Source organism: Scyliorhinus canicula, chromosome 1, assembly GCF_902713615.1.
Source record: "Scyliorhinus canicula chromosome 1, sScyCan1.1, whole genome shotgun sequence".
Classification (NCBI taxonomy): Eukaryota; Metazoa; Chordata; class Chondrichthyes; order Carcharhiniformes; family Scyliorhinidae; genus Scyliorhinus; species Scyliorhinus canicula.
Window position 1 is genome coordinate 192,604,116 of NC_052146.1, and position 15,284 is coordinate 192,619,399.

General features: G+C 48.2%; 1 protein-coding gene across 9 annotated transcripts in view; it reads left to right on the forward strand.

Annotated features, from left to right (window-relative positions):
- Window positions 1-15,284, forward strand: part of LOC119970531 (pleckstrin homology domain-containing family G member 1) — a 285,870-nt gene that overhangs the window by 255,500 nt on the left and 15,086 nt on the right. For all 9 annotated transcript variants that reach the window (XM_038805311.1, XM_038805331.1, XM_038805319.1 and 6 more), the window contains 3 exons: window positions 5,076-5,111; window positions 5,308-5,324; window positions 13,814-14,041. In XM_038805311.1, coding sequence (XP_038661239.1) covers window positions 5,076-5,111; window positions 5,308-5,324; window positions 13,814-14,041 — 281 coding nt within the window. The remainder of the gene's footprint in view (window positions 1-5,075; window positions 5,112-5,307; window positions 5,325-13,813; window positions 14,042-15,284) is intronic.

The following is a 15,284-nucleotide window of genomic DNA, read 5'->3' on the forward strand; positions in this document are numbered from 1 at the left end:
GCATTTTCTCCCCGTGTCTGCGTGGGTTTCCTCAGGGTGCTCCGGTTTCCTCCCACAGTCCAAAGATGTGCAGGCTAGGTGGATTGTCCATGACAAATTGCCCTTCATGTCCAAAACAGGTTAGGTGGGATGGGGTGGAACTGTGGCCTTGGGTGGGGTGCTCTTTCCAAGGGCTGGTGCAGACTCGATGGGCCAAATGGCCTCCTTTTGCACTATAAATTCTATGATTCTATGAACAGATCGTCAGCATGTAGCGAAACCCTGTGTGCCCCCCCCCCCCCCCCCCCCCCCCCCCCCCAATCCAGCCAACCCCTTGACGCTTTAAGCGCCATAGCCGGTGGCTTTATCAGCAAGGCAAAGAGCAATGGGGAGAGTGGGCATCCCTGACTCGTCCCATGATGCAGCCTCAAATGCCCCAAACTCACCTGGTTCATCCTCACATTCGCTGTCGGCGCCTGATTCAACAACCAGACTCAATCCACAAACCCCTGCCTGAACCTGAACCACCCCAGTACCTTCCACAAATATTCCCATTCTTTCCAATCAAAGGACTTTTCCACGTCCATAGTGACCACTACCTCCACATTCCGTCCCTCCGAGGGCATCATTATTATGTTCAACAAATGCCTAACATTAGCCGACAGATGCCTACCCTTTACAAACCCCGTCTGACCTTCCCCTATCACCCAAGGCAAACAGTCCTCCATCTGCGAGGCCAAGATCTTTGCCAACGACTTGGCATCTGCATTCAGCAGTGATATTGGACAGTAGAATACCCAATTCATTTTTTCCCATGAAGGGGCAATTTAGCATGGCCAATCCACCTAGCCTGCACATCTTTTGGGTTGTGGGGGCGTAACCCACGCAAACATGGGGAGAATGTGCAAACTCCGCACGGATCGTGACCGGGATCGAACCTGGCACCTCGGCGCCATGAGGCAGCAGGGCTAACCCACTGTGCCACGTGCTGCCCTCCTTCCTCAAAATTAAAGATATCAAGGCCTGCGATAACGTGGGGGGCGCTCCCCCTTTTCCTTTGCCTCTTTAAATGCCCTTACCAGCAGGGGCCCCAGGTCTCCCAAAAAACATTTTATAAAATTCTACTGGGAAGCCATCTGGGCCCGGGGCCTTCCCTGCCTGCATCTCCCCATACCCTCCATCATCACCTCCACCAGTCCAATGGGTGCTCCCAACCCCTCTGCTATAATCTCTTTCAAAGATAAAATCTTTGAAAATGGACTCTCGAACTTTCCCCACTACCGACTGGTCTATAATTCCGATTCAGGACCCGAGTCTTGGAATCAACTATGTCACTGTCCGTCTTAATGAAAAATTCTCTCATAATGTCACTCATCTCCAAGGGGTCTCGCACAACTAAATTGCCAATTATTCCTTTCTCAATGCACACTACCCAGTCTAGGATGCCCTGTTCTCTAGTTGGTTCCTGAACATATTGGTTCAGAAAATCCATTCCTGTGTACACTCAAGGAATTCTCCTTTACAGTATTGTGACTAATTTGATTTACCCAATATATATGCAGATTAAGGTCACCCATAATTACAGATGTTCCTTTCATGCATGCATCTCTAAATTCCTGTTTAATGCCATTCTCAACATCACCACTTTGGGGTCTATGTACAGCCCCCACTAACGTGTTTTGCCCCTTAGTGTTTCTCAGCTCTACCTCTACATAATCCACATTGTTCGAGCTACCTCACTATTGCATTAATTCCTCTTTAACCAGCAATGCAACTCCACTGTCTTTTTCTTTTTTGTCTGTCCTTTATAAATACTGAATAGCCCTGGATGTTCAATTCCCACCCCTGGTCACCCTGCAGCCATGTCTCCGTAATCCCGACTATATCATACCTGTTTACATCTATTTACGTAAATAATCAATCCACTTTATTGCTAATGTTCCACATATTAAGGCACAAAGCCTTGAGGCTAGACTTTTTAACATTATTTCTCCCATTCCCACTATTTTTCACTGTGTTCCTGCTTGATTCTGGTCTTTGATTTCTCTGCCGGTCACTTTTCTTATTCCCCTTTCTGTCTTTTGTTCTTGTCTTTGATTACCCCGCCTCTGACTGGAGTGTAATCTGGATGGGTATCTTCAATGTCCATCACCAGGAGTAGCTCCATAGCATCACCACTGACCGAGCTGGTCGAGTAAAGAATGTTGCTGCTAGACTGGGTCTGTGGCAGGTGATGAGGGAACTAACGAAGGGAAGGACCTATTTGAACATCATCCTCTCCTCACCAATCTACCGGTCACAGGTGCATTTCTGTCCATGTCTGTATTGGTAGGAATGACCATTGCACAGCTGTCTTCACATTGAGGATCTCTCTCTCTCCTCCTCTCCTGTCCCCATTGTGTTACGTGGCGCTGCCACTGAGATTAATTTGGATAGACTTGCAACAGATCCAATTCACAAGACTGGCCAACCATAAAGCACTGTGGGTCATCAACAGCAGAATTGCATATGAACACAATCTATAACCTCATGGCCCAGCATTTCCCCAACACTACCATTAGCTTCAAACCAGGGGAAACAACCCAGATTTGAGTGCCAGGAGAGCATACCAAATCCAACCTGGCAAATTACTGCCCCATTTGTCTACTCTCGATTGTCAGCAAAGTGGTGTAATCAAGCAGCACTTGATCACTGATGCTCAGTTTGGGTTCCATCAGGGCCACTTGGCTCCTGTCCTCATTACAGCTTTGGTCCAAACATAGACAAAAGAGCTGAACTCGGCATTTGACTAATAATGACGTAAAGAAGACCACGAAAAATTGGAATCCATGGGGCAAAGTTTAGAGGAGAATATGCAAGGCAGTTTTTTTTCGGTACACAGGGTGGTGGTGCCTGGAACGCTTTGACAGAGGAGGTTGTGGAAGCAGATACAATAATGACATTCAAAAGGCATCTTGATAAATACATGGACAGGATGAGTATAGAGGGATACGGCACAAGGAAGTGCTGAGGGTTTTGGCAAAGGGTGCTGTCATGACCAGTACAGGTTTGGAGGGCTGAAGTGCCTATTCCTGTGCTGTATTGTTCTTTGTTTGTTCTTTGATTGCCACCACTGAGCTGAGTGGATTTCTGAGCTTAGAAATATATGGAACCCAATGTATGTGGTCCCTCATTGTCCAGGTATTTGACTCTGGTGTGTTTGCCTAGTCCTCAGCACAGATGAGCAGTAATAGAGTTTTACAGCCCCGAAAGAGGCCCATTGTGTCAGTCCTGGCCATCCAGCATCTATCTATTCTAATCCCATTTTCCAGCAGTTGGTCCATTGCCTTGTATGCTTTGATGTTTCAAGAGCTTATTTAAATGCTTCTTAATTTTTTGTAAATGCTTCTTAAATGTTGAGGGTTCCCGCCTCTAGCACCCTTTCTGATCGTGAGTTCCAGATTCACACCACCCTCTTGGGTGAAGTTTTCCTCCAATCCCTTCTAAATCCCCTTACTTTAAATCTATACCCCCTGGTTATTTATTCCTCTACTCAAGGGAAAAGCTTCTTCCTATCTACCATATCTATATCCCCCATGATTTGTACACCTCAAGTTCCCTTCTCGGCCTTCTCTGCGCAAGGGAAAACAACCTCAGCCTTTCCTGCCTGTCTTTGCAGTTGAAACACTCCAGCCCGGGCATCATCCTGGTGAATTCCTCTGCACTCTTTTCTAGTGCAATCATATCCTATAGTGCGCAGATCAGAACTGCACACAGTACTTCAGATGTGGCCTAACTAGTGTTTTATACTGCTCCATCATAATCTCATAACAGTATACCATATGCCTTCTTTAACCATCTTGTCTACCTGTCTTGCTGCCTTCAGGGATTGTTGGACATGCATCCCAACGTCCCTCTGGTCCTCTGTATTTCCTAGCGTCCTACTGTTCGTTGTGTATTCCTGCCTCGTTGGTCCTTCCAAAATGCATCACCTCACACTTTCCGGGGTTAAATAACATTTGCCACTGTTCTACCCATCTGACCAGCCCATCCATATCGTCCAGTAATCTAAGGCCTCGCTATTTACCACATCACCACTTTTCGTGTCATCTGCGAACTTACTGATCAGACCTCCCACATTCACATTTAAATTGTTAATGTACATTACAAACGGCAAGGGACCCAGCATCAATTCCTGTGGTACACCACTGGACACCCCTCCAGTCACAGAAACAACCTTTGACCATCCCTCTCCAAATTGCACTGAATCCCATGTGCTGCTCTTGATCAGTCTCTCATGGGGCCTTTTAAAAGCCTTACTGAAATCTATGTAGATACATCAACTGCACTGTCCTCATCTACACACCTAGTCACCTCAAAATACAATCAAGTTTGTTCGACAGGATTTCCCCCCGACAAAGCCATGTTGACTATCCTTGATTAATCCTTGCCTCTCCAATTAGAGGTTAATTTTGTCCCACAGAGTATTTTCCAATAATTTCTCTACTATTAATGGTCTGTAATTACCTTTTCTTTTTCTTTTGTTCCTACTTCCTGAATAATGGTACCACATTAGTTGTCCCCGAGCCCCTCTCCTGTGACCAGAAAGGATTTGAAAATTAGTGTCCGAGCCCCTGCAATCTCCTCCCTTGCCTTGCACCACAACCTAGGATACATCTCATCTGGATCCACATTTCAGCTCTCTAAAGCCACTAACACCCTTCCCGCTCGATGCTCATCTCTTCAATTATATCACAGTCCCCCTTTCTGCTTACTGTACCTCCATCATCCTTTTCCATTGTGAACATAGATGCAAATTGTTCACTTAATACCTCACCTACTTCTTCCGACTCCACACACAACAGTTGCCTCTTTGGTCCCTACTGTTTCCCTGGTTACCCTCTTGCCCTTGATACACTTCTAAAACACCTTGGGGTTCTCCTTTGCCACTAATGTCCAGACCACTCCAGAATGGTTTTAAAGATCATCTTCTTGATGGAAACGTTCACCTTTGCAAACACCTGGGTCAGAAAGAACTTTGTGCTTGATAGCAGATAAGCATTTTCAACAGCAATATTCTTCTTTGTACCTTGAATATATTTTTCTGTATTTTGCAGAACCATCGGCAAGATTGAAGTCTGCTAAACAAATGGGTAACTATTCTCCTTCCCTTCAAGTACTAAACCGAATTTAACCTATAGTTTACTCTATTACGTATCTTGCTAGGATAATTAATCTGTAGCGCCTTCAGCCACACGTTTTACAGTCACAAGAGGGAGTTAACACATTTTATGTTCAGTTTTCCAACTAACAAACTGTTATTTTTTTTCTGCCTCCCCCCCTATTCAGAGACAAGACAGGACAAGGTAAGCATAACCTTGGGTGTTTTTTTTTTACAGTGCACTGGGAAGATCCAGGTGTATTTGTACAGCACAGTAATGTGAAGTGTTTTTCACGAGGCACAAAAAAAACTGGATTTAAACTTCCTGCTAAAGTTGCCAGAGAGCTGTACATTTTATATAGATTTAAATTAAATGTGCAGTGCCACTGTTTAGCACTGCTGCCTCAGTGTCTGGGACCTGGGTTAGATTCCGGCATTGGGTGACTTGTCTTCTGTGGAGTTCCATGTTCCCCTAGTATCTGTGTGGGTTTCCTTCGAGTGCTGTGGTTTCCTTGCACAGTCTAAAGATGTGTAGGTTAGGTGGATTGGCCATGTGAGGGGTTGCGGGGATAGGGCAGGGGAGAGAGCCTAGGTGGATTGCTCTTTTGGGGGGTCGGGTTCATTCTATGAATGGGGAAAAAAAATGACTTCCACTATTGATGCACCTTTCCCGAAGCCCATTTTGGTTCAAGTTGACAATGTCGGAAAGAGTGACCTCGAAGGAACAACGTGTTTTCAGTTTAAAACCCTGTCAGTCATTCCCTCCACTGTGGGTATTTGCTTGAGCTCAAGTCTCTGCAGTGGGACTGCAGCTTTTATTGGCTGCAAAACAATTTGGGATGTCGGAGGTTGCGAAAGGCATTGACGGAAATTAACGATTTGAACTGCTGCTTGGACTTGCAGGAGTGTTTCATCAGCATTTCCACCGCGATCAGAGGGGAGCACCCAATCATTTGTGTAATGGGTGAAAAGTCCAGCGGGGGATGTTCGTGAATTGAAGGACTTGGATGTGGGTGCTGGTCTTCAAAATTAGAAAGCTATCGCCTCAGACGATTTTTCCTCAAGTTTTTAAATGTCTAAATCAATTTAAGACAATAGAGAATGAAAGTATTTGGCAAAACAGCCAGAGGGAGATGAGAATTATTTTTAAGCCATAGAGTTGCGATCTGGAATGTACTTCTTGAATTACATTAAATAATGTTTTTCAAAAGGGAATTGGGTAATGCTTGAAAAGAGAAAGTTTGTAGGACTGGGGAGAAAGCAGGAGTGTGGCAATTGGATAGCTCTTTCAAAGAACCAGTACAGGCACAATGATCTGAAAGGCCTCCTTCTGTACTGTACAATTCTGAGCCTCTGTATGGAGAAAAAGCTACTTCCTAGATTCTGCAAGGTCCCAGTGGATTGGGAGCTTGCAAATGTATCACTGCTATTCAAGAAAAGATGGAGAGAGATAAAACTGAATTACAAGCCAGTTAGCCTGATAGCAGTCGTGAAGAAAATGTTGCAATCTATTGTTAAGTACATAGTAAGGGTATGGTCAGAGAAAGTCAACATGGTTTTATGAACACAAAATCCGGTGTGGCAAATGTTGTTAGAGGTTTTTGAGGATGTAACAATTAAGGTTGATTAAAGGAAGTGTACTATACCTGGATTTCAAAATGCATTTGATAAGATGCCATGCAAACGAGCAAAAGCAACCAGCTCGCATAACTGGTGATAATATATTGGTACTAATGGAAGATTGTTTAATGGAGTAGAAGCAAAGAGTAGAGATAAATTACATTTTCAAGTTGGCAGACTGAGTAGTGGAGTGTCAAAAGGATCAGTGCTGGGGCCTCAGCCATTTGCAATCTATATTAAAGACTTGGACAAAGAAGCAGAGTAATCTAAGTTTGTTGATGATTTGTAGCTAAGCGAGAATGTAAATTGTGAGGAAGACACATTGCAAAGGGGATATAGACAGGTTAAGTAATTGGGCAACAAGGTGGCAGACGGAGTACAATGTTGGAGAAGTGTGAATGGGAGGAAGAGTAGAAAAGCAGATTTTCAAAAAAAAAAGGTGTGGAACCTTTAAATTTTTATGTGAGATTGGCTGTACTTTTACAAGGAACACAAAGTTAACATGCAGGTACAACAAGCAATTCAGAAGCCAAATGGCATGTTGGCCGACATTGTTCAGGGAATTAAGAGTACAAAAATAAGGACGGTTTGCTACAATTGCATAAGGCTTTGGTGAGAGCAAATATGGCTTAGTTTGGCAGTCTTGGTCTTGATATTTAAGGAAGGATATACTTGGTTTGGAGGCAGGACAGTGAAGGTTCACTATGATCCCTTGGATGAAAGGGCAATGCTGTGTAAATATAAATTGGGGCCACACTGTCTGGAGTTTAGAAGAATGATCGGTGATCTCATTGAAACATACAAGATATTGATGGGGCTTGATAGGGTAGTTACAGAAGGGTGGCTCGTGGATTTAGAACAAGGACAGTATTAGGATAAGGAGCTGATAATTTAGCACTGAAGTAATGGGAATTTCCTCCCCTCGGAGGGTTGTGAATCTTTAAAATTCTAAATAATTTTTATTGAAAAATTTTGAATTTATACAACAACAACGAACCATAATAAAATACCAAAAATAGCAATTATAAACATTCGCCCCACCTCCATGAACAACACAGCATTTTAACAACAATGCAAATTAACACAATATTAAGTTACATAATAGAAACTACAATAAGGAACCCCCCCCCCCCCCCCGGTTGCTGCTGCCATTGACCAAGATACCTATCTTTGAGCCAGGAAGACCAGAAAAGGCTGCCATCGTTTATTGAACCCTTGTATTGATCCCCTCAGGGCAAATTTGACCCTTTCCAATTTTATAAATCCCGCCATGTCACTGATCCAGGTCTCCACACTTGGGGGCCTCGCATCCTTCCACTGCAGCAAGATCCTTCGTCGGGCTACTAGGGACGCAAAGGCCAGGACACCGGCCTCTTTCGCCTCCTGCACTCCCGGCTCTACCGCAACTCCAAAGATCGAGTCCCCACCCTGGTTTGACCCCGGATCCAACCACCCTCGACACCGTCCCCGCCACCCCCTTCCAGAATTCTTCCAGTGCTGGGCATGTCCAGAACATATGGGCATGGTTCGCTGGACTCCCCGAACATCTGGTGCACCTGTCCTCCCCCCCCCCCCCCCCCCCCCCCCCCAAAGAACCTACTCATCCTAGTCCTGGACATGTGGGCCCGGTGCAGCACCTTAAATTGGATGAGACTAAGCCTCACACACGAGGAGGAAGAGTTGACTCTCTCCAAGGCAGCCGCCCAAGTCCCGTCCTATATCTGCTCCCCGAGTTCCTCCTCCCATTTAGCCTTCAGCTCCTCCACTGACGACTCCTCCACCTCCTGCATTACCTTATAAATGTCAGACACCTTCCCCTCTCCGACCCACACCCCCAAAAGCACTCTGTCCATCGTCCCCCGCGAGGGCAGCATAGGGAATCCCTCTACCTGTCGCCTAGCAAACGCCTTTACCTGCAAGTATCTGAACATGTTCCCTTGGGGAAGCCCAAATTTATCTTCCAGTTCTCCCAGGCCTGCAAACCTCCCGCCAATAAACAGGTCCCTCAATTTACTGATGCCCACCCTTTGCCACCCCCTAAATCCCCCATCCCTGTTCCCTGGGATGAACCGATGATTGCCACCCAATGGAGTCTCCATCGAGCCCCCTGTTTCCCCCCTATGCTGTCTCCACTGTCCCCAGATTCTTAGGGTCGCCGCCACCACCGGCCTCATGGTAAACCTCTCGGGGGAGAGCGGCAATGGCGCCATTACCATGGCACCCAGGCTCGTACCTCTACATGACGCCATCTCCATTCTTTCCACGCCCCCCCCCCTCCCCACCATCACCCATTTACGCACCTTTGACACATTGGCTGCCCAATAGTACCCCAAAAGGTTGGGCAGCGCCAGCCCGCCTCTATCCCTCCCTCGCTCCAGGAACACCCTCTTCATTCTCGGAGTCCCATGTGCTCACACAAAGCTCAAATTACTGCTAGTCACTCTCCTAAAGAAGGCCCTGGGGATAAAGATGGGCAGGCATTGAAAGAGGAACAAGAATCTCGGAAGCACCGTCACTTTGACAGACTGTACCCTCCCCGCCAACGATAATGGCAGCATGTCCCACCTCTTGAACTCCTCCTCCATCTGATCTACAAGTCTGGTGAAATTATGTTTATGAAGAGTCCCCCAGTCCCTGGCCACCTGCACCCCCAGGTACCTAAAGCTCTCCCATGCCTGCCTAAGCGGGAGCCTACCAATTCCTTCCTCCTGGTCTCCAGGGTGCACCACAAACACCTCACTCTTGCCTAAATTTAGTTTATAACCTGAAAAGATCCCAAACTCAGCTAGCAGCTCCATCACCCCGGCATCCCTCCCACCAGGTCCGCCACATACAGTAACAGGTCATCGGCATACGACGACACCCTATGTTCCTCCCCACCTCGCACCAAACCTCTCCACCTCTCTGAATCCCTCAACGCCATCGCCAGCGGCTCGATTGCCAGTGCAAACAACAAGGGGGACAGGGGGCAACCCTGCCTGGTCCCTCGGTAAAGCCGGAAGTACTCTGACCTCCTCCTATTCGTGGCCACGCACGCCATCGGGGCCTCATATAGCAGCCTTACCCATCTAATAAACCCTTCACCAAATCCAAACCTCCCCAACACCTCCCATAAGTACCCCCACTCCACTCTATCGAAGGCCTTCTCCGCATCCAGCGCCACCACTATATCTGCCTCCCCCTCAATCGCCGGCATCATGATGACATTCAACAATCTCCGCACATTCGTGTTCAGCTGCCTTCCCTTCACAAAACCTGTCTGGTCCTCGTGTACAACCCCTGGTACACAGTCCTCTATCCTGGTGGCCAGGATTTTTGCCAGCACCTTGGCATCTACGTTGAGGAGAGATATGGGCCTGTATGAACCACACTGCTGGGGGTCCTTGTCCCTCTTTAAAATTAACGAGATCAGCGCCCGCGACATCGTCGGGGGCAAAGTCCCCCCTTCCCACGCTTCATTAAGTGTCCGCACCAGCAAGGGGCCCACTAGGTCCACAAACTTTTTATAAAATTCCACCGGGAACCCATCCGGCCCCGGTGCCTTCCCTGACTGCATCTGCCCGATCCCCTTAACTAACTCCTCCAGCTCAATCGGCGCACCCAACCCCTCCACCTGCACCTTCGGGAAAGAAAGCCCGTCGAGGAACCTCTCCATTCCACTCCTCTCCCCCGTTGGCTCCGACCGGTACAGTTCCCCGTAAAAGTCCTTGAAGACCTCCTTCACCTCTACCCCCTTCCGCACCACTTTCCCACTCTTGTCTCTCACTCCAGCAATTTCCTTAGCCGCATCCCGCTTGTGGAGCTGATGAGCCAGAATCCTACTCGCCTTTTCACCATGTTCGTACACTACCCCTTGTGCCTTCCTCCACTGTGCCTCCGCCTTTCTAGTGGTCAGCAAATCAAATATAGCCTGCAGGCTGCGTCTCTCCCCCAACAGTCCCTCCTCTGGTGCCTCTGCGTACCTCCTGTCTACCTCCAGCATCTTTCTCACCAGTCTATCCCTCTCACTCCTCTCGCTCCTCTCCCTGTGTGCCCGGATGGATATCAGCTCCCCACTGCCTTCAGGGCCTCCCAGACCACCCCACCTGAACCTCCCCCGTATTATTCACCTCGAGGTACCCCTCAATACTTGCCCGGACCCTCCTACACACCTCCTCCACCGTCAACAACCCCACATCCAACCGCCATAACAGGCGCTGGTCCCGCACCTCCCCCATCTTCAACTCTATCCAATGCGGAGTGTGGTCGGAGATTGCAATGGCCGAATACTCGGCCTCCTCCACTCTCGGAATCAGTCCCCTACTCACCACGAAGAAATCTATCCGAGAGTAGACCCTATGTACGTGGGAGAAGAAAGAGTACTCGCGTGCCCTCGGCCTCACAAACCTTCATGGATCCACCCCACCCATCTGGTCCATAAACCCTCTCAGTACCTTGGCTGCCGCCGGCCTCCTACCCGTCCTAGAGCTGGACCGATCCAGTGAAGGATCCAACACCGTATTAAAGTCCCCCCCTATGATCAGACCTCCCGCCTCCAGATCCGGGATCCGTCCCAACATACGCCTCCTAAAGTCCGCATCGTCCCAATTTGTGACGTATACACTAGCAAGTACCACCTTCTCTCCTTGTAGCCGGCCCCTAACCATAACATACCTACCCCCCTTATCCGCCACCACCTCCGATGCCTCAAACGACACATTTTTCCCCACCAGAATCGCCACTCCCCGGTTCTTCACATCCAACCGAGAGTGGAAAACCTGCCCCACCCATCCCTTCCTCAGACGGACCTGGTCCGCCACCTTCAGGTGGGTCTCCTGAAGCATTGCCACATCTGCCTTTAGCCCCTTCAGATGAGCAAGTACCCTCGACCGCTTCACCGGCCCATTCAATCCTCTCGCATTCCAGATGACCAACCGAATCAGAGGGCGTCCCGCCCCCCTCCCCCGTCCCCCGTCGACTAGCCAGAGCCCGTTGACTGCCCGCCCCAGGCCAGCACCCCCCGCCCGACCCAGTCCCCACAGCGACAGCACCTCACCTCTGTCCCCCCAGCCCCCACCAGCTCCTTCCTGACCCTACCAGCAGCAACCCGGTATTCCCCTTCCTCCCCCCCCCCCCCCCTCCCTTCCCCCCCCAGGCTAGGAACCCTCCTAGCCGCGAACCGTCCTCCATTGTACTTCCGTGGGTCAGCTAACTTCTGCTGACCCCGGAAACTCCCGCCAATAACCCGACCCCTCCCAAAGTGGGATCATCCCCCAATCCCTCCTCCAGGCACCGCTCCAGCGCAGGGAAGAACCAGTTAAGGCCCCGCCTCCCCCCGCCATCGTCTCCGCCCCGCAACGCGGGAAACCAGAGGAAAGCCCGTGCTTTCGCACTGCCCCACCACACCCTTCTGACGCAGCTCCCAAATACCAGCCCCACTCCATACCCCCAACCCGACATAGAATACAACAAACCCCCCCAACCCTCCGCGCAAGATACAAAACTCAAACAATGCCCCACAGCAACAAAAAAAACATAACAGAACAACACCCCCATAAATAACCATATCAAAATTGCAAAAGTATAAAAAAAGAGAACACAGCAACAGCAGAATCCAGCAATAAAATATTACAACCGACCCCCCAACCCCTAGTTCAAGTCCAGTTTCTCCATCCGCATGAAGGCCCACGCCTCCTCCGGGGAATCGAAATAATAATGCCGGTCCGAATAAGTTACCCACAGGTGCGCAGGCTGCAACATTCCAAACTTTATCTTTTTCTTGTAAAGCACCTCTTTCGTCCGAGTCAACCCGGACCGCCGCTTAGCCACCTCCGCATTCCAATCCTGGTAGATCCGTACTACCCCATTCTCCCAATTGCTGCTCTTCACCTTCTTGGCCCAGCGCAGCACACACTCCCGATCACTGAACCGGTGGAACCTCACCAGCATCGCACGCGGGGGTTCATTCTCCTTAGGCCTCCTGGCCAGTACTCTGTGTGCTCCCTCCAGCTCCAAGGGCAGATGGAAAGACCCGGCCCCCACTAGCGAGTTCAGCATCGTAGCCACGTACGTTGTCAGGTCCGACCCCTCCGCAAGGCCCAAGATCTGCAGATTTTTCCGCCTCATGCGGTGATCAAGCTCCTCGAAGCGTTCCTGCCACTTCTTGTGGAGTGCCTCGTGTCCCTCCACCTTACTCACGAGGATCCCGGCCTCCTCCTCTCGTTCAGTGGCCTGCGTCTGCAACTCCTTGATGGCAGCACCCTGGGTCGTCTGAATCTCCGAGAGCCTTCTGTTCATTTCCTGCAGAGAGCTCAGTACCTCAGCCTTTTAGTCTGCAAAACAGCGCAGGAGAGCAGCTTGTTGCTCCAGGGCCCACTGCTTCCACTCCTCTGGAGCTCTGCCGGCCGCCATCTTGGATTCCTTCCCCCGTTTTTTCTGGGGAGCTGCTGCCGTTTTTTCCCCCTTTCCACTCCGAGTTCGAGTCATGGACTGCGGGGAAAGTCGATCAGCACACCTTCTCCCACCGGGAGACGTCGAAAAATTTCCGTTTTGGGCTCTAAAAAGAGCCGAAAAGTCCGTTTAAAACGGGAGCTCCCAAATGTGCGGCTTCCTACGTCATCACCGCCACCAGAAGTCTGAATCTTTATAATTCTCTATCTCAAAGGGTTGTGGATTCGCCACTGAGTGTAGTCAAGGCTGAGAAGGGATTTTGGGGCTTTCAGGGAATTGAGCGAAGTTGAAACAGAGGATCGCCCATGATTATATCAAATGGGAAGCTTAAGGGGCCATAAAATGGCAGACAAAGCTTCAGGGAGCATATAGTTGCCTGCTGCTCTCATTTATTCTGTTCTGTTTTTATGCTCTTAAATATGATAACTATGGGTCTCCTTTTGTAAATAAAAATTAAACATTTTCCTTTGTTTTCTACAATTCCATGTTTGTAGTCTGTTCAGTAACTTTCTGTTTTGAATTCCATCTCATTCCAATATTTTAATATTCCACTTCACCTGTCTTGCTCTCTCCCAGTGTCTATATAAAGTATAATGTAATGGAAGTTTGTGAGCAGTGTGTGATGGATGTTCCCTCCCTTAACAGCGTACCAGTGTTGAAGCATCTCTCCTTTCTCCATCTATGGAAGAATTATCCAGTAAAGTATTACCCAGCTCCAAGTGTGAAATCAGTGCACTCCTTCATAGTGACCCAGTTAACCAATCGCAAGAATCCTTGGAGCCAGCCTATCCAAGTGACCAAGACGAAAGTCTCCAGCTACGGACCTTGGAGCAGACTGATGCTGATGATGAAGAGGAAGTTGATGTTGAACAGGTTGGTGATTGTTCCAATGACATCTGGGATGCAAGACTTCTAATGTATGTGCATTATCCCAATCCTGCCCTGAAACGTGCCCTGTTTGTGCTGTTCCTGTCTGTGGCTCTGTCATCCTAAGTAATTTCTAACCTTGTCCCAAGCTGAAAATCATTGGGTTTCAACCAATGACCGCACCACAAGAACATTGGTTGGTTAAACCTGTGCTCCACAGACCTAAGCACATAAGCTAGACTAATACTTACAGGGCAGTACTGAGGGAGTGCTGAATTATTGAAACTGTAAATCGGATGAGATGCTACTTTAAATACTGTAACGTCACTTCAGTTTGCTATAAATAACCCAATTTGAAGTGTGGCGTTAGTGCTCCTGATTTTCTGGCCGGTATTATTTCCTCAACCAATGCTAAACACCACTTTATTCCATTATAAAAATGTTTTTTGTTTGTGTTCAAATGGCTACCATGTTTCTTTCTTTAAAGTAATTAATTAGTTGCCAGAGCACTGTTGATCATCCTTAAGATATGATTAGTTGGCTATTAAGGCCAGATTTTATTATGATTTGTGTTGTACAACGAGTTGTAGTAATGTCCCAAATTGCTTCATAAAATAAAATTTGATGGGCAGCACGATGGCACAGTGGTAACACTGCAGTCTCACGGCGCCGAGGTCCCAGGTTCGATTCTGGGTCACTGTCCATATGGAGTTTGCACATTCTCCCCGTGTTTGCGTGGGTTTCGCCCCCCACAACCCAAAGATGTGCAAGATAGGTGGATTGACCACGCTAAATTGCCCCTTAATTGGAAAAAATGAATATTGGATACTCTAAATTTATAAAAAAATTAAATTTGACACTGCGACACGAGCAGATATCAAGATGGGTGTTGAAAATGTGGTCTAAGGGTCACTTGAAAGATGCGAGAGGGTTAAGAGAGAATTCCAGACTTGATGTGCTTAACCAGGTGAAGGCATCATTGGCTATAGTGGGGAAGGGGAAATTAATGCCATGCAAGTAGCCAGAATTGGAGTGTAAAGGTTCTAGCGCCGGAAAGGGTTATGGAAATAGGGAAGGGGAGGGGCGAAGCCAAAGAGCAATTTGAAAACAAGGGTGACAAATTTAAAATCAAGACCCCATCTTCTTTATCCTCCAGTTTGAACTTACCAAATGGCACTTAAAACATATTTGGCTACCGAATAGAATAAAGTCTTATGTGATGTACCCTTTCTTCCAGAGACTGATGGGT